Genomic DNA, 18,411 nt, shown 5'->3' with positions numbered 1-18,411 from the left:
AAATTCGTATACTTGCAATAAATATTAGTAAAATTTGGTTTACTCCTTGCTGGTAACTAATGCAGCAGTGTCTGTAGTGTAGTGGTTATCACGTTCGTCTTACATGCGAAAGGTCTGTGTCTCAAAACCTGGCAGAAACAGTGCTCTTTGACACATGCAGTTAGTGCTGTATCGACAACAGAGAATATATCTTCTCATGAATGGCTTTTTTTGGAAATTCGAATACATGCAATGAATATCTGTAAAACTCGGGTTGCTCCTTGCTGGTAATACTAGCAGCAGTTTCTGTAGTGTAGTGGTTATCACGTTCGCTTTACACGCGAAAGGTCCCTGGTTCGAAACCGGGCGGAAACAGTCCTCTTTGACACATGCAGTAAGTAACGTATTTATAAAAAAGATGAGTTGCTTTCATAAATACCTTATTTTGGAAATTCAAATACATGCACTGACTATAAGAAAATTCAGTTTACTTCTTGCAGGTATCTCAAGCAGAAGTTTCTGTAGTGTAGCAGTTATCACGTGCGCTTAACATGCAAAAGGTCCCTGGTTTGAACCTCTGTGGAAACAGCACTCGTTGATACATTCAATAAGTACCATTGTTGAAACTGAAAAATACATTTTTCATTAATGCCTTCCTTTGGGAATCAAAAGATTCCATAGCCTAGTGGTTATCAAATTCACTTAAGAAGCAAAATGTATACTTTTCGATGCTAGGCGGAAACAGAGGTCTCTGACACATGTGAGAAGTACAGTATTTGTAACAGATAATTTTCATAAATGCATTATGTTGGAATTTCGAATTTGTGCGATGAATATATGTACAATTTGGTTTCCTCCACAGTAATAATTCTAGCAGCAGTTTCTCTAGTTTAGTAGTTATCAAGATTGCTTTACACACGAATGGTCCCCGGTTCTAAGCCGGGCGGAAACAGTTCCCTTTCACAAATCCAGTAAGTAGTGTATTTGTAACAGAGAATAGTTGTTCTAATAAATGACTTTTTTTGGAAATTCGAATACATGCAATGAATATCTGTAAAACTCGGGTTGCTCCTTGCTGATAATACTAGCAGCAGTTTCTGTAGTGTAGTGGTTATCACGTTCGCTTTACACGCGAAAGGTCCCTGGTTCGAAACCAGGTGGAAACAGTCCTCTTTGACACATGCAGTAAGTACCGTATTTATAAAAGAGATGAGTTGCTTTCATAAATACCTTATCTTGGAAATTCAAATACATGCACTGACTATAAGAAAATTCAGTTTACTTCTTGCAGGTATCTCAAGCAGAAGTTTCTGTAATGTAGCTCTTATCACGTGCGCTTAACATGCAAAAGGTCCCCGGTTTGAACCTCTGTGGAAACAGCACTCGTTGATACATTCAATAAGTACCATAGTTGAAACTGAAAATTAAATTTTTCATTAATGCCTTCTTTTGGGAATCAAAAGATTCCATAGCCTAGTGGTTATCAAGTTCACTTAAGACGCAAAATGTATACTTTTCGATGTTGGGCGGAAACAGAGGTCTCTGACACATGTGAGTAGTACTGTATTTGTAACAGAGAATTTTCATAAATGCATTATGTTGGAATTTCGAATTTGTGCGATGAATATATGTACAATTTGGTTTACTCCACAGTAATAATTCTAGCAGCAGTTTCTCTAGTTTAGTAGTTATCAAGATTGCTTTACACACGAATGGTCCCCGGTTCGAAGCCGGGCGGAAACAGTTCTCTATGACAAATCCAGTAAGTACTGTATTTGTAACAGAGAATAATTGTTCTAATAAATGCTGTACATGCACTTATTTCTTGCAGGTATCTATTCTACAAGACAAAAACACAGAATAATTAATTTGAGGAAAATAAAAACACAACATATAAATGCTCCTTAAGTTACATGAGAACCTGTATCTAAACACAGGCCTCCTCACAACATATAGGACATACATCCCTCTAAGTCCTCATGCTCAGAAATATACTTAGGAATAGAGCATAGGGCAGTGAAATCATTCATATTCCAAATCATTAGTAACAACCCAACTATTTATCCAACCAATATTTAGAATAGCATTCCTCAGTGATTCAAATTTGTCTTATCACTCAAAGTAAAAACCTCAATTTAACACACATCAATATTAGCAGATTTACTTACATTCAGTATAATTATCCCATAATTCTACTATTAACTTTTTTAATCATGATTATAATACAGATCAGTATCTCAATGCATTCTTAATCTAAATTACTACAATTTACATGGTGTAGACCTCTTCAATCAATTTAATGGCACAGTTGACCAACCCCCCCCTCTCAGGCACTGCATCTTCTGGCGTCTCTTTCGTTTTTCTTCAGATAGCTTTACAGTTCAAAGTGGATGGCCCATGATAATGTCCCAATTTCAATGTCTCATCTTTACCACTCATGTCTTGTCCATTCGTCAACCAATATACCAGCATCATAAGAAAATGTTAGAACAGATCTTTCTCCATGATCACTCCAAGTGGACTCATGAAAGAAAAGCAGTGGATAGCTTAGATCTGAGACTGGACACCAATTTCTGGCTTGGTTCTTTTCTCTCGGTAGAAGTGGTTTGGAAAGCCTTCAACGCCTTTGTCACTCTTCTTCAACCAGTTAGAGGGGGTTTTGAGGTACACACACTATTCGGTCCAATTATCTCTTCCATGCATTAAGATACCGTCTGATGTCACTTTTCATGATAACCTCGAAAGAACAGATCAGAACAACAGTTTAGTTCAGTTCATTAACTACATGATAAATTATTACTTTTACCAATTATTCTTAATACACATATCTAAACATATTTCACAGAGAATATCAAAACATTTTATTGAAACTATTCTTTCAAATTGGTTTATACTCCCCATCTCACTGTCAACTCCATCGTAGAGCCAGGGATCAAAAAGTTTGACCTATACCCCTCGGGAATAGAACAAAACAAACACAACAATACAATACACTCAACAATACAATACACTCATTCACATATCACTTAAGTTGTATAACTTCAATTCAAACCCTCAAAAAACTGAATCCTCCCCCATGTTTTACACACATCTCTCTGTATGAGAGTAATGTAAAACAAAACTAAAAAAATTGTAAAACAAAATTTCAACTAACCTAATCAAATTAAAATCACTAAACTGAAATAAAACTCCACAAATAAAAATGATTTAACCCCTATGGTCATAGGAAAATAGACTTAAAGCAGCATACCCTTAGTTGAAAGCAATGCCCTCCACAGTGGTCCAAATTACAAATATGGCTAAGAAACATATTTACCAATTACACAAATTATTTTGAAAGCAGTATTACAAATGACCATAATTTCATTATCCAAATGGCTTTCCAATGCGGGTGATCAAGCCACAATGGAAAGTCATCAGAAGGTCATAGGTCATACAAAACCCTTCAAAGCAGTGTTATTCACTATATTAAACAATTTGCAAACAGTAATCAACTAGTTCCAACATTTTTGTATTTCCATGTTCCCAGAACATTCCTTTATCAAAAGAATTTGCGTGTGTAATGAAAAGTCAGAAAATAAAAACTCATTAAAATCCCATGTGGTGAGTGCCCCTTTAATACCTTTGCACTAAAACAAAAAACTTCCAGGCCCCCTCCACTGTGGTAGTTTATGGCCTCAATTTCACTCACTCTCCCCCAGAGTATAGTCCCTGGAAACATTCCAGAGAGAGACAGTGAAATATCAATTTTTCCGGAGAAAACACAAAAACACTTAGTTAGTATTCATTACACTACATCGATTCAGAAACTCAAACGTGAAACTATAAACCAAACCTAATGATAATTCCACTGCACCTCAAATCATTAATCATAAGTTTTAATCAAATCAATGTATATGCATGATACAATGTTTAATTAAGTTAAATCAACTCCTAAAAAAACTTTTAATCAGCAATCTAATAATTTCAACCTGTTGATATAAATTTAGTAAAAACCAATCCTGATTTTTTTAAAACATATCTAAAATCTTTCAAAAGTTGGCTCTGTCTCATCAGCGTAAAAATCAAAACAAACTTATTCTCATACTACTCAATCCAGCAATCACCTTTAATGACCTGACATTGTTCCACATAATGGAAACATACTATAATGTTAGACTACATGAACTTTCCTGCTCAAATTAACTGGTGTTACTTAATTAAACAATCAAACCAAGAATCAATAACCATCAGAATCTATTATCACGATGTTTTATGATTCAGACATCCAGTCTCCCTTTCTCATAGCCTAATACAGTCCAAATAAACACCACAAATCTATGATGCCCACCTAGCGAATCAGCTGCTAGAAATACAGAACAACATGTACCTGAACAACGGTCAAAACAATTAGAGTAAGGTTATTGTATATTCAAACTAATAACGCAAATTTACGTTATTCTACAACACTGTTCAGCAACTTACTCTCTTTCATACTTTCAGCTCAACTTACCCTATTCCTTTTTTCCCATTGGGAAAAAATATATAACCCCTCTCATTTCAACGTTTTTCCTTACCTCTATGTAAGATGAAATACCCCAACTTTATAACTTCCTCTTCTCATTGCTCTTCACACTTATGAAATGTATCCTATTTCTTTAAAAATAACACACGCAGCGCCAAAATTATAACATGCATCAGTCAATCTATAAGAATGAAAAACATTTCGGTAATCACTTTCTATCGTCATTCTCTCCTCGCTATTATTCAGAATTTCTTTAACTTAGGTAACTGTCTTCTCTATTGATACAGTAATTTAAATACGACTCAATTCTCAATACATTATTCAAGCAGATAATTTAGTGAACAGACATCGTCTTGCATCAGAATTCGCTTCGTTATTATTTTAAGTTGAATTAGTCTATCAATTTAACCTAAACAATCTATTGAAAACCTTCAATTTATCCCTTCTATCAATTTGAAACAGACAAGCTATTAAAACGTTCAGTTTATATCTTATACAAACACTAGCGACCATAACTTTCCAGGCAAAACATACAAATAGATTATTTTACAATCAAAAACTCAGAATTCAGTCAGCACAATGACTGCGAATGGAACCCCGGCCTCCCGTGTTGCAGGCGAGAATTCTACCACTGAACCACTAATGCTATGCAAAAAACTAAGATTCTCCGCAAATAAACCCAATTTATAAGTAAAATCAAAACACGTCACTGTCGGCAATTCCCAGAAGAAAAATAGCCCAATTTTAATAGTACAAACGTTACTCCAGCTATGATTCTCAAATTCCAAATTAATATATTAGCAATCAAAGAATAAAATCGACAGTTAATGACTAGGAAACAGATATTGCGCCTTTTAATAAAAGTAGATTATGTTTACTTATGCAACGTATTTCAATTACTTTACTACATCACATTAATCACGCAATGATAATTAGTTTGATGGAAAACCTTATGCTTTGTACGACATTATAAATTACACCGAGATTCCCTCTTAATTCTCTCTAACTTTATTCAGTTTATTCAATAAATCCCGCAACTTCTCTCACACTGGGAAGAAAAAATATAACATGTTCAGACCTTAAGGGCAGTTACATTTCAAATGTTTCACCCAGACGGAGATAATCCCATATGCGTTTTATAGTTACATCGTTTAGGGTAAGATAACCAAAAGTGGACACACTCTAATCAGTTTCTAGAGCTCAATTTCCCAGATTTTGTAGATTATTTTAATAGTGCTTAAAAACTTCATCTTCATCCTCACAGAGTCAACCCTACCCTGCTCACACAGAACGGTCTGACAACTATTACTTAGTGATCCCATAACAAAACACTCACACAGAGTAACCCAGGGCATACCTGGCTAGCACATTTAAAATAATTGGAATTCATCACATCTGAGGGTCACTTAGACAATCACACAGACGCACAGAATGAGGTCCTTCTTCCAATAGGAATTCAGCAAGTGCCGTGTTTCACCTAGAACACACAGTCCCCTGGCACCTCACCCCGACAGACCTCACCAAATTCCCACTGTGATCAATTCAGTGTCAGGAGGGCTCTTGGTCACTCGCAACCGGACAGTGCAGAGTATCTTTTGAGTCCACAAAACCCACAGATTACTCTCCTCTGACTCGGGCCCTGCTTACGCCGCCAAGGTGCCTTCCTTACAAAGGAATTCACGCTCAGAGTATACGTAACAGGCATAATTAAAAAACTCAACTTCAAATCTGTGTGTGGTTCGCTCACCTTTTTCTTTAAAAAAAACTCAGTTCGAGATGTGGTATCCACTCAGCTCGCTTCCTCTTAGATCAAAGGTTGGTCCATCTGCTTCGTTCCCGAAGTGTGGTTTCCCTGAGATCCCAAGTTTAGGGGCTCCCTCGTGCACGATTTATTTACCTAGATCGTAGGAACGGTCACCGAGTTTGATGATGTTTATTTTTATTTTTACAGGGACAGTGCACATTAATCAACGTTTCAGTAAAAGTGCCGGTTTTAGCCAGCCGGCTAATTTTCAACCGCAGTCCCTGGGCAGGTTATTAAAAACAATTACAATATAGACAATAGCAGCATAGAACAAGCAAGACATAGCAACATAGGACAAGCAAGACATAGCATACAGACAGAGCAACATAGGACAAGCAAGACGTAGCATACAGACAGAGCAACATAAAACAAAAAGCAGCAAGACAAAATTCATAAAAGCAACAAAGTGTTTCCACACCTCACAAGCTACAGACAACAGACAACATGGAAAGCAGCAACACACAGCTAGGGACCATGTTCACAAATCTGATTGACCTTTAGCCATGTCTTCAAGCATTTTGTGAAAGTGTGATATGTGGTGCAGTTATGTGTGTCTGATGGCAGTGTATTCCAGACATGGGAAGCTCTCACAGAGAATGCAGATTTACTAAAGGTGCTTTTCCTTAGGGGAACTATACAGTCACCTCTCATGGCAGACCTTGTGGATCTGCTGCCATATGTCTGGGTTTTCTGTTTAACAAAAATATTGAGTGGAGGGGGAGCCAGGCCATTAAGGATCTTGAATACAAGACATGCGTCGGTGTATTGCACAAGATTTTCCCAACTCAAGAGCTCATGCTTTCTAAGGATGTGACAATGATGATGGCTATTGGGCTTCCTATCAAGCACTTTGAGAGCCTGTTTGTAGACAGACTGAATATGTTTTAATGTTGTACAGCAAGCTTGGGCCCAACTAGTCAAGCAGTATGTTAAGTGGGGGAGTATCATAGATTTGAAGTACAGTTTTGCTACCTCTGTAGTCAAACAATTGAAAATGTGAAAATTCACATCCCATCCTCGTCGCAAAATGTCGTGGAAATTTCCTCTATTTACCAAATCATGAGAGCAAACCACACACAAGTCAGAGTAATCATAAAGTCCATCTTTAATTATATGAGCTTCATCACAACCCTGTGACACTCAGATCAATTCAGTGTCTATCAATGAATTCTCTGAGAGTCCCCTCCACATTTCAACTAAGATCCTTTATAGCAAAGACACACACAGGATAAGACAGCATCGGCATAATTCATCGTTCAGCTTTGTCTCCTAAACTATGTTCTCTTCTCAAACTCAGAACCATAAACAATCCTCCATATCAACAGGCATATATCAAATCCATCCTATCTTGACAAGATCACAGAGACACACTAAATGGCACACAGACATTGTGGAGCCAAGAGATACACGCTTGACCTCTCCCATCTCTCCGGCCAAAGCAACTTAGTCTTGACATAGAACAGATACTGCAACCCCGTCACAGTATTATACAAAAATAACATTCTGATGAGAAGTAACTTAACCACATATGATGAATATAAAACATGTTACCAACCAATTATGATTATTCCCCAACAAATTCAAATACATGCAATGAATATCTGTAAAACTCGGGTTACTCCTTGCTGATAATACTATCAGCAGTTTCTGTAGTGTAGTGGTTATCACGTTCGCTTTACACGCGAAAGGTCCCTGGTTCGAAACCGGGCGGAAACAGTCCTCTTTGACACATGCAGTAAGTACCGTATTTATAAAAGAGATGAGTTGCTTTCATAAATACCTTATTTTGGAAATTCAAATGCATGCACTCACTATAAGGAAATTCAGTTTACTCCTTGCAGGTATCTCAAGCAGAAGTTTCTGTAGTGTAGCTGTTATCACGTGCGCTTAACATGCAAAAGGTCCCCGGTTTGAACCTCTGTGGAAACAGCACTCGTTGATACATTCAATAAGTACCACTGTGGAAAATTATATTTTTCATTATTGCCTTCTTTTGGGAATCAAAAGATTCCATAGCCTAGTGGTTATCAAGTTCACTTAAGACGCAAAATGTATACTTTTCGATGCTGGGCGGAAACAGAGGTCTCTGACACATGTGAGAAGTACTGTATTTGTAACAGAGAATTTTCATGAATGCATTATGTTGGAATTTCGAATTCGTGCGATGAATGAATGTAAAATTTGGTTAACTCCACGGTGATAATTCTAGCAGCAGTTTCTCTAGTTTAGTAGTTATCAAGTTTGCTTTACACACGAATGGTCCCCGGTTCAAAGCCGGGCGGAAACAGTTCTCTATGACAAATCCAGTAAGTACTGTATTTGTAACAGAGAATAGTTGTTCCAATAAATGCTTTATTTTGGAAATTCGAATACATGCAATGAATATCTGTAAAACTCGGGTTACTCCTTGCTGATAACACTAGCAGCAGTTTCTGTAGTGTAGTGGTTATCACGTTCGCTTTACACGCGAAAGGTCCCTGGTTCGAAACCAGGTGGAAACAGTCCTCTTTGACACATGCAGTAAGTACCGTATTTATAAAAGAGATTTGTTGCTTTCATAAATACCTTATCTTGGAAATTCAAATACATGCACTGACTATAAGAAAATTCAGTTTACTTCTTGCAGCTATCTCAAGCAGAAGTTTCTGTAATGTAGCTCTTACCACGTGCGCTTAACATGCAAAAGGTCCCCGGTTTGAACCTCTGTGGAAACAGCACTTGTTGATACATTCAATAAGTACCATAGTTGAAACTGAAAATTCAATTTTTCATTAATGCCTTCTTTTGGGGGAGCAATTATTAGGAAATGGAAGGCATACAAGACCACTGATAATCTCTCTGGATTTGGGGCTCCACGCAAGATCTCACCCCGTGGGGTCAAAATGATCACAAGAACGGTGAATAAAAATCCCAGAACCACACGGGGTTACCTAGGGAATGACCTGCAGAGTGCTGGGACCAAAGTAATAAAGCCTACCATCAGTAACACACTACGCCGCCAGGGACTCACATCCTGCAGTGCCAGACGTGTCCCCCTGCTTAAGCCAGTACATGTCCAGGCCCATCTGAAGTTTGCTAGAGAGCATTTGGATGATCCAGAAGAAGATAGGGAGAATGTCATATGGTCAGATGAAACCAAAATATAACTTTTTGGTAAAAACTGAACTCGTCGTGTTTGGAGGACAAGGAATGCTGAGTTGCATCCAAAGAACACCATACATACTGTGAAGCATGGGGGTGGAAACATCATGCTTTGGGGCTGTTTTTCTGCAAAGGGACCAGGACGACTGATCCGTGTAAAGGAAAGAATGAATGGGGCCATGTATTGTGAGATTTTGAGTGAAAACCTTCCATCAGCAAGGGCATTGAAGATAAAACGTGGTTGGGTCTTTCAGCATGACAATGATCCCAAACACACCGCCCGGGCAATGAAGGAGTGGCTTCGTAAAAAGCATTTCAAGGTCCTGGAGTGGCCTAGCCAGTCTCCAGATCTCAACCCCATAGAAAATCTTTGGAGGGAGTTGAAAGTCCGTGTTTCCCAGCAACAGCCCCAAAACATCACTGCTCTAGAGGAGATCTGCATGGAGGAATGGGCCAAAATACCAGCAACAGTGTGTGAAAACCTTGTGAAGACTTACAAAGGGTATATAACAAAGTATTGAGATGAACTTTTGTTATTGACCAAATACTTATTTTCCACCATAATTTGCAAATATATTCATTAAAAATCCTACAATGTAATTTTCTGGATTTTTTTTTCTCATTTTGTCTGTCATAGTTGAAGTGTACCTATGATGAAAATTACAGGCCTCTCTCATTTTTAAGTGGGAGAACTTGCACAATTGGTGGCTGAATAAATACTTTTTTACCCCAATGTAGTTAATCACAGTGGGTCCCCTCCTCTCCTGTAAAACTAGTTAATCACAGTGGGTCCACTCCTCTCCTGTAAAATGATTTTGTTTGAGGGAATAAACGTAATTATAATAAAGATTTGAATACAATTGAAAAAAATCCATCAACTGATTAAACTTTTTACGTCATTATTGTTTTAAGTACAGTGTACCAAATCCTGAGGGAATCAACTATAGTGTTTATTTTAACAGGGTAATTTGTGCTGTCATGTGATCCATGTTTTAACTACAGTGTAACAAGTATTATAAATAATCATATGTCCCTGGGTGGGATAACCATGTCTCAAAATGGCAGAAAAGGTAATCAAAATTGTGCTACAATACACCGCGTGTTAGTCTAAGGTGATAACCACTACACTATAGAAACTGCTGCTTGAAGCATCTACAAGGAGTAAACAGATTTTTATTGATATTCGTGGAGCTTTCTGTTTCAGCCCTGTTTCTAACTGTGGACATTTTGTTTCTGAGGCGAACACGATAGGCACCACACTGACAATGTTCTTTCCTCTCTGTATCTCTGTCTCTCTTTCCCTCTCATCTCCCCCACCCAGCCTCTCTGTCTCAATCTGTCTGCCTCTCTCTCACTCTGTCTCACTCTCTCTCACCATCTCTCTGTCTGTCTCCCTAACCCTTCCCCTTTTGGTATTAGTCAACCAGTCTGTGACTTTGAGGAACTAAAAGAGCTGATTAATCACTTTCAGACAATCAAAATGAAAAATTAGGAAACATTGAAGAAACACGAAAGGGAAAGGGTCAAAATATGATTATATATGTACACACACACACACATTTAGATGTACCCAGCCCTCCTTGAACCCAGAGAGAGAAACAGAGAGGAGTGTGTGTTGAGGGGTGGTTGGGAGGGGGGGGGGGGGGGGGGGGGGAGAAAGAGGGGGAGGAGGGTAGAGAGAGGGGGGAGAAGAGAGAAGGGGAGGAGGGTAGAGAGAGGGGGGAGTGTTGAGGGGAGGTTAGAGTGGAAGAAGAGACGAGAGAGGGGGAGGAGGGAAGAGAGGGGGAGGAAGGAAGAAAGAGGGGGAGGAGGGTAGAGAAGAGGGGAGGAGGGGAGGAGGGGAGGAGGGTAGAGGGAGGAGGAGGGAAGAGAGGGGGAGGAGGGTAGAGAGAGGGAGTGGAGGAGGAGAGAAGAGAGAGGGGGAGTAGAGAAGAGAGAGGGGAAGAGAGAAGAGAGAGGGGAGAGTGTTGAGAGGTTGGAGTGGGAGGAGAGAAGAGAAAGGGGAGAGAAGAGAGAGGAGGAGGAGGGAAGAGAAAGGGGAGATTGTTGAGGTGAGGTTGGAGTGGGAGGAGAGAAGAGAAGTGAGATGTGAGGAGAAAAGAGAGAGGGTTAGGATTATGGTTGGGGTTGAGGTGAGGAGAGAGGGGAGGAGAGAAGAGAGAGGAGGAAGTGTTGAGAGGTTGGAGTGGGAGGAGTGGGAGGAGAGAAAAGAGAGGGGGGGAGAGTATAGAGAGGGGAGGAGGGTAGAGAGAGGAGGAGGGAAGAGAGGGGGAGGAGGGTAAAGAGAGGGGGAGTTGGGAAGAGAGTAGGAGGGAAGAGAGAGGGGGGAGGGGGAGAAGAGAGAGGAGGGATTGTTGAGAGGTTGGAGTAGGAGGAGATAAAAGAGAGGAGGAGGAGGGTAGAGAGAGGAAGAGGAGGGAAGAGGGAGGAGAGAAAAGAGAGGGGGAGGAGGGTAGAGAGAGAGGGGAGGAGGGAAGAGAGGGGAGGGGAGGAGAGAAAAGAGAGGAGGAGGAGGGTAGAGAGAGGGGGAGTTGGGAAGAGAGGAGTAGGAGGGAAGAGAAAGGGGGAGGGTAGAGGGAGGAGGGAAAAGAAAGGGGGAGGAGGAGGGTAGACAGAGGGGGAGGAGAGAAGAGAGAGGGGGAGTTGGGAAGAGAGAGGGGGAGGAGGGTAGAGAGAGGAGGCTGGCAGCTTGTTCTAATAAAGAGCCTGTTGATAGATAGAGGTGCAGGGTAAGGGTGGAGGAGAGAGCAGTGTGTATGAAAGAGAACGAGGTAGAGAAGGAGGGGAGAGAAAGAGAGGAGAAGAGAGAGAGGAGAGAGGAAAGGAAGGAAGAAAGAGAGCAAAGAGAGCCGTTTGTGTGTTAGAGAGAAGAGGGGAGAGAGAGGGAGGGGGAGAGAGAATAGAAAGACTGTTATATCACTGCTAAGCGATACAGACCATGGCTGAACAGAGAGGTAGGATTACAGCTCTGCCTGACACACACACACACATACCACTTCCTTTGGTGTGACATTACCGTGACAACATTACAATTGATGCAGTAAAGGTCAGTGGAACGCAGGACACTGTTCTAAATAGTGCCTGAATGTTCTAAATGGTCCCTGAATGTTCTAAATACTGTCTGAATATTCCAAAGAGTGTCGCAATGTTCTAAATAGTGTCTGAATGTTCTAAATAGTGTCTGAATATTCTAAATAGTGTCTGAATATTCTAAATAGTGTCTGAATGTTCTAAATAGTGTCTGAATATTCTAAATAGTGTCTGAATGTTCTAAATAGTGTCTGAATGTTCTAAATAGTGTCTGAATGTTCTAAATAGTGTCTGAATGTTCTAAATCGTGTCTGAATGTTCTAAATCGTGTCTGAATATTCTAAATAGTGTCTGAATATTCTAAATAGTGTCTGAATGTTCTAAATAGTGTCTGAATATTCTAAATAGTGTCTGAGTGTTCTACAGCAGGTGCCTGCAGGTTCTAATGAATGTAGAGTTAGGTTTAGTGTCTGGTTTTGTGTTAGGGTTAGGTGTTAGTTTTAAGGGGCTTCAGAGATTTGAGGATCGTTTTAGGTTAGTATGTGTGGTATGATGTCTGTCCTCCAAGCTCCCATAATGCTTTGCTTTCTCAAAGAGGAAGCCAACTTCCTGTTGTTGAGTCATGTCAGTCAGTATCCTGTTTTAACAGGAAGTGACTAGATGAGAGACCCTCTGTGAGGGTTGAGGTTGGTTTCTTTAGATTCAGGATTCTTGTAAGGGTGTTCAGTCTCAGAGAACAGTGGAAGGGTTAGACGACGGTGGACTTTGATGCATTTGTAGTTATTATGGATACATTTATTATGCCAAAGCAGCAGCTACTCTGCCTGGGGTCCAGCAAAATAAGGCAGTTTATACAGTTTTAAAAACATCACAATACATTCACAGATTTCACAACACACTGTGTGCCCTCAGGCCCCTACTCCACCACTACCACATATCTACAGTACTAAATCCATGTGTTGGTATAGTGAAAATGATATTGTGTGTGTGTGTGTGTGTGTGTATGCATGTGTCTGTGCCAATGTTTGTGTTGCTCCACAGTCCCCGCAGTTCCATAAGGTGTTTTTTAATCTGTTTTAAAAAAAATATATAATTCTACTGCTGCATCAGTTACCTGATGTGGAATAGAGTTCCATGTAGTCATGGCTCTGTGGAATAGAGTTCCATGTAGTCATGGCTCTGTGGAATAGAGTTCCATGTAGTCATGGCTCTGTGGAATAGAGTTCCATGTAGTCATGGCTCTGTGGAATAGAGTTCCATGTAGTCATGGCTCTATGGAATAGAGTTCCATGTAGTCATGGCTCTATGTAGTACTGTGGAATAGAGTTCCATGTAGTCATGGCTCTGTGGAATAGAGTTCCGTGTAGTCATGGCTCTATGTAGTACTGTGGAATAGAGTTCCGTGTAGTCATGGCTCTATGTAGTACTGTGGAATAGAGTTCCATGTAGTCATGGCTCTATGTAGTAGTGTGCTGCTCCCATAGTCTGTTCTGAACTTGGGGACTGTGAAGAGACCTCTTGTGGCATGTATTGTGGGGTATGCATGGGTGTCTGAGCTGTGTGCCAGTAGTTTAGACAGACAGCTCGGTGCATTCAACATGTCAATACCTCTCATCAATAAAAGCAGTGATGAAGTCAATCTCTCCGCCACTTTCAGCCAGGAGAGATTGACATGCATCTTATTAATATTCGCTCTCTTGTGTACACCCAAGGGCCAGCCGTGCTGCCCTGTTGTGAGCCAATTGCAATTTTCCTAAGTCCTTTTTTGTGGCACCTGACCACACGACTGAACAGTAGTCAAGGTGCGACAAAACTAGGGCCTGTAGGACCTACCTTGTTGATAGTACTGTTAAGAAGGCAGAGTAGCACTTTATTATAGTCAGACTTCTCCCCATCTTAGCTACTACTGCATCAATCAGTCATTTGTGTACAGTAAGTGCTGTGCTTGTTGAATGACTATCCCTATAAATCAAATCGAATCAAATGTTATTAGTCACATTCGCAGAATACAACAGGTATAACAGGTAACAGGAATACAACAGGACTTTACAGTGAAATGCTTATTTACGAGCCCCGAACCAAGAATGCAGTTAAAAAAAATATGGATAAGAATAAGAAATAAAAGTACAAGTAATTAAAGAGCAGCAATAAAATAACAATTGCGAGATACACAGGGGGTACCGTTACAGAGTCAGTTTGCACCGGATAGTTGAGGAAATATGGACTGAAAACTACTTTAATAACTCTGCTTACAAGTTGTCAGACCCCGGTGGCATGTTGACTTTTGTAAATAAAAGAGAGCAGCCCACTCTAGGAGCTCAGATGCAAAAATGTAATACCAACGTTTCGACAGCCAAGCTGTCTTCATCAGGGTATAATCACAAACACTGCGGGATGACTCGTTTATATAGTGTCAAAAGACACAGGTCTCTGTAATCATGGCCAAGAGTGGCCTAATATTATTGGTTAATAATCAAATATTAAAATGTCATACAAAGAACAGCATACAAACAACAAATGGATAGCATATGATCATAGATTAATTTGACTGCACAAGTTTACAAACAATTACAATGGCAAAGTTACAATAATCACAAGAATGGCTTCAGATCAAAGTCTACGTTGAGACCGAAGGGCGCAAGGATCTGTTGACTTTTGTGCCTTGTTGCAAACAGGAAGCATGTTTTGGAATATTTTTTATTCTGTACAGGCTTTCTATTTTCACTCTGTCATTTAGGTTAGTATTGTTAATGTTGTTCATCCATCCTCAGTTTTCTCCTATCACAGCCATTAAACTCTGTAACTGTTTTAAAGTCCCTGAGTGGTTTCCTTCCTCTGGAAGTTGATATAAATGTTTCTATAATGTGAAAGGGTTAGGGGACAGTCATAGTTGATATCAATATGTTTCTATAATGTGAAAGGGTTGGGGGACAGTCATAGTTGATATCAATATGTTTCTATATTGTGAAAGGGTTAGGGGACAGTTATAGTTGATATAATATGTTTCTATATTGTGAAAGGGTTAGAGGACAGTAGAAGTTGATATCAATATGTTTCTAAATTGTGAAAGGGCTAGGGGACAGATCAAATCAAATGTATTTATATAGCCCTTCCTACATCAGCCGATGTCACAAAGTACTGTACAGAAACCCAGCATAAAACCCCAAACAGCAAGAAATGCAGGTGTAGAAGCACGGTGGCTAGGAAAACTCCCTAGAAAGGCCAAAATCTAGGAAGAAACCTAGAAAGGAACCAGGCTATGAGGGATGGCCAGTCCTCTTCTGGCTGTGCCGGGTGGAGATTATAACAGAACATGGCCAAGATGTTCAAATGTTCATAAATGACCAGCATGGTCAAATAATAATAATTACAGTAGTTGTCAAGGGTGCAACAAGTCAGCACCTCAGGAGTAAATGTCAGTTGGCTTTTCATAGCCGATCATTCAGAGTATCTGTACCGCTCCTGCTGTCTCTAGAGAGTTGAAAACAGCAGGTCTGGGACCGGTAGCACATTTGGTGAACAGGTCAGGGTTCCATAGCTGCAGGCAGAACAGTTGAAACTGGAGCAGCAGCACGGCCAGGTGGACTGGGGACAGCAAGGAGTCATCATGCCAGGTTGTCCTGAGGCATGGTCGTGGGCTCAGGTCCTCCGAGAGAGAGAAAGAGAGAAATGGAGAATTAGAGAGAGCATACTTGAATTTACACAGGACACCGGATAAGACAGGAGAAGTACTCCAGATATAACAGACTGACCCTAGTCCCGACACATAAACTAATGCAGCATAAATACTGGCGCTGAGACAGGAGGGGTCAGGAGACACTGTGGCCCCATCTGATGATTCCCCCGCACAGGGCCAAACAGGCAGGATATAACCCCACCCACTTTGCCAAAGCACAGCCCCCACACCACTAGAGGGATATCTTCAACCACCAACTCACCATCCTGAGACAAGGCCGAGTATAGCCTACAAAGATCTCCACCACGGCACAACCCAAGGGGAGGGGGGGTGACAATCCAGACAGGAAGATCACGTCAGTGACTCAACCCACTCAAGCAACGCATTCCTCCTAGGGACGGCATGGAGCACCAGTAAGACAGTGACTCAGCCCCTGTAATAGGGTTAGAGGCAGAGAATCCCAGTGGAAAGAGGGGAACCGGCCAGGCAGAGACAGCAAGGGCGGTTCCTTGCTCCAGAGCCTTTCCGTTCACCTTCACACTCCTGGGCCAGACTACACTCAATCATATGACCCACTGAAGAGATGAGTCTTCAGTAAAGACTTAAAGGTTGAGACTGAGTCTGCTTCTCTCACATGGGTAGGCAGACCATTCCATAAAAATGGAGCTCTATAGGAGAAAGCCCTGCCTCCTGCTGTTTGCTTAGAAATTCTAGGGACAATTAGGAGGCCTGCTTCTTGTGACAATAGCGTACGTGTAGGTATGTACGGCAGGACCAAATCGGAAAGATAGGTAGGAGCAAGCCCATGTAATGCTTTGTAGGTTAGCAGTAAAACCTTGAAATCAGCCCTTGCCTTAACAGGAAGCCAGTGTAGAAATTTCAGATTGTTCTTATTTTCTTAAATTAAGTTGGAAAAATGGGATGATCGAGCAGCAGTGAGGACTCTTCGATACTGCATGGTACTGTCTTTCCAAGCTAGTCGGAAAACTTCCAGTTTGGTGTGACGCCATTTCCGTTCCAATTTTCTGGAAGCTTGCTTCTGAGCTCGGGTATTTTCTGTATACCAGGGAGCTCGTTTCTTATGACATTCTTATGTTTTTAGTGGTGCAACTGCATTTAGGGTATTACACAAGGTTCAATTGAGTTCCTCAGTTAGGTGGGTAACCGATAATTGTACTCTGATGTCCTTGGATAGTTGTAGGGAGTCTGGAAAGGCATCTAGGAATCTTTGGGTTGTCCGAGAATTTATAGCACATCTTTTGATGATCCTTGGTTTGGGTCTGAGCAGATTATTTGTTGCGATGGCAAAGGTAATAAAATGGTGGTCCAATAGTCCAGGATTATGAGGAAAAACATTAAGATCCACAACATTTATTCCATGGGACAAAACTAGGTCCAGAGCATGGCTGTGACAGGGAGTAGGTCCAGAGACATGATGGACAAAACCCACTAAGTTGATGATGGCTCTGAAAGCCTTTTGGAGTGGGTCTGTGGACTTTTTCATGTGAATTCTAAAATCACAGAAAATTAGAATATTATCTGCTATGACTACAAGGACCGATAGGAATTCAGGGAACTCAGTGAGGAACGCTGTATATGGCCCAGGAGGCCTGTCAACAGTAGCTATAAAAAGTGATTGAGTAGGCTGCATAGATTTCATGACTAGAAGTTCAAAAAACGAAAACGTCTGGGTTTTTTTGTAAATTGAAATTTGCTATCGTAAATGTTAGCAACACCTCCACCTTTGCGGGATGAATGTGGTCACTAGTGTAACCAGGAGGTGAGGCATCATTTAACACAGTAAATTCATCAGGCTTAAGCCATATTTCAGTAAGGCCAATCACATCAAGATTATGATCAGTGATTAGTTCATTGACTATAACTGCCTTTGATAGCTGAGCTGACTACACTGACTGTGCTAGTGGCAGACTCCACTAAGCTGGCAGGCTGGCTAACAGCCTGCTGCCTGGCCTGCATTCTATTTCATTTCAGTTATAGTTGATATGAATATGTTTCTATAATGTGAAAGGGTTAGAGGACAGTTATAGTTGATATCAATATGTTTATATATTGTGAAAGGCTTAAAGGACAGTAGAAGTTGATATATAGTTGAAGTCGGACGTTTACATACACCTTAACCAAATACATTTAAACTTTTTACAATTCCTGACATTTAATATACAAAGAGATATACATGGATACAAATTCCCTGTCTTAAGTATGTTAAATTCACTTAGTGTCAACAGAATGTTGTTGTCTGTCAGAATGTCTGTTACT

General features: G+C 40.4%; 1 protein-coding gene and 4 non-coding genes across 6 annotated transcripts in view; all 5 read left to right on the top strand.

Annotated features, from left to right (window-relative positions):
• The first annotated feature begins 281 nt into the window (after window positions 1-281).
• trnav-uac lies at window positions 282-354 on the top strand. Its single transcript has one exon. It is a non-coding gene; the product is annotated as a tRNA-Val (tRNA).
• A 718-nt stretch (window positions 355-1,072) lies between these two features.
• On the top strand, window positions 1,073-1,145 carry trnav-uac. The gene has a single exon. It is a non-coding gene; the product is annotated as a tRNA-Val (tRNA).
• Window positions 1,146-7,930: 6,785 nt separating this feature from the next.
• On the top strand, window positions 7,931-8,003 carry trnav-uac. The gene has a single exon. It is a non-coding gene; the product is annotated as a tRNA-Val (tRNA).
• Window positions 8,004-8,715: 712 nt separating this feature from the next.
• Window positions 8,716-8,788, top strand: trnal-uaa. Its single transcript has one exon. It is a non-coding gene; the product is annotated as a tRNA-Val (tRNA).
• A 3,272-nt stretch (window positions 8,789-12,060) lies between these two features.
• The window catches only part of LOC110518781 (ectonucleoside triphosphate diphosphohydrolase 1), a 72,223-nt gene continuing 65,872 nt past the window's right edge, over window positions 12,061-18,411 (top strand). For both annotated transcript variants that reach the window (XM_036959856.1, XM_036959855.1), the window contains exon 1: window positions 12,061-12,382. In XM_036959856.1, coding sequence (XP_036815751.1) covers window positions 12,367-12,382 — 16 coding nt within the window. In that variant the 5' untranslated portion in view covers window positions 12,061-12,366. The remainder of the gene's footprint in view (window positions 12,383-18,411) is intronic.

This window comes from Oncorhynchus mykiss, chromosome 23 (genome assembly GCF_013265735.2).
Source record: "Oncorhynchus mykiss isolate Arlee chromosome 23, USDA_OmykA_1.1, whole genome shotgun sequence".
Classification (NCBI taxonomy): Eukaryota; Metazoa; Chordata; class Actinopteri; order Salmoniformes; family Salmonidae; genus Oncorhynchus; species Oncorhynchus mykiss.
The sequence above is the reverse complement of the archived record's forward strand: the minus strand, read 5'-3'. Positions and strand labels throughout refer to the sequence as shown.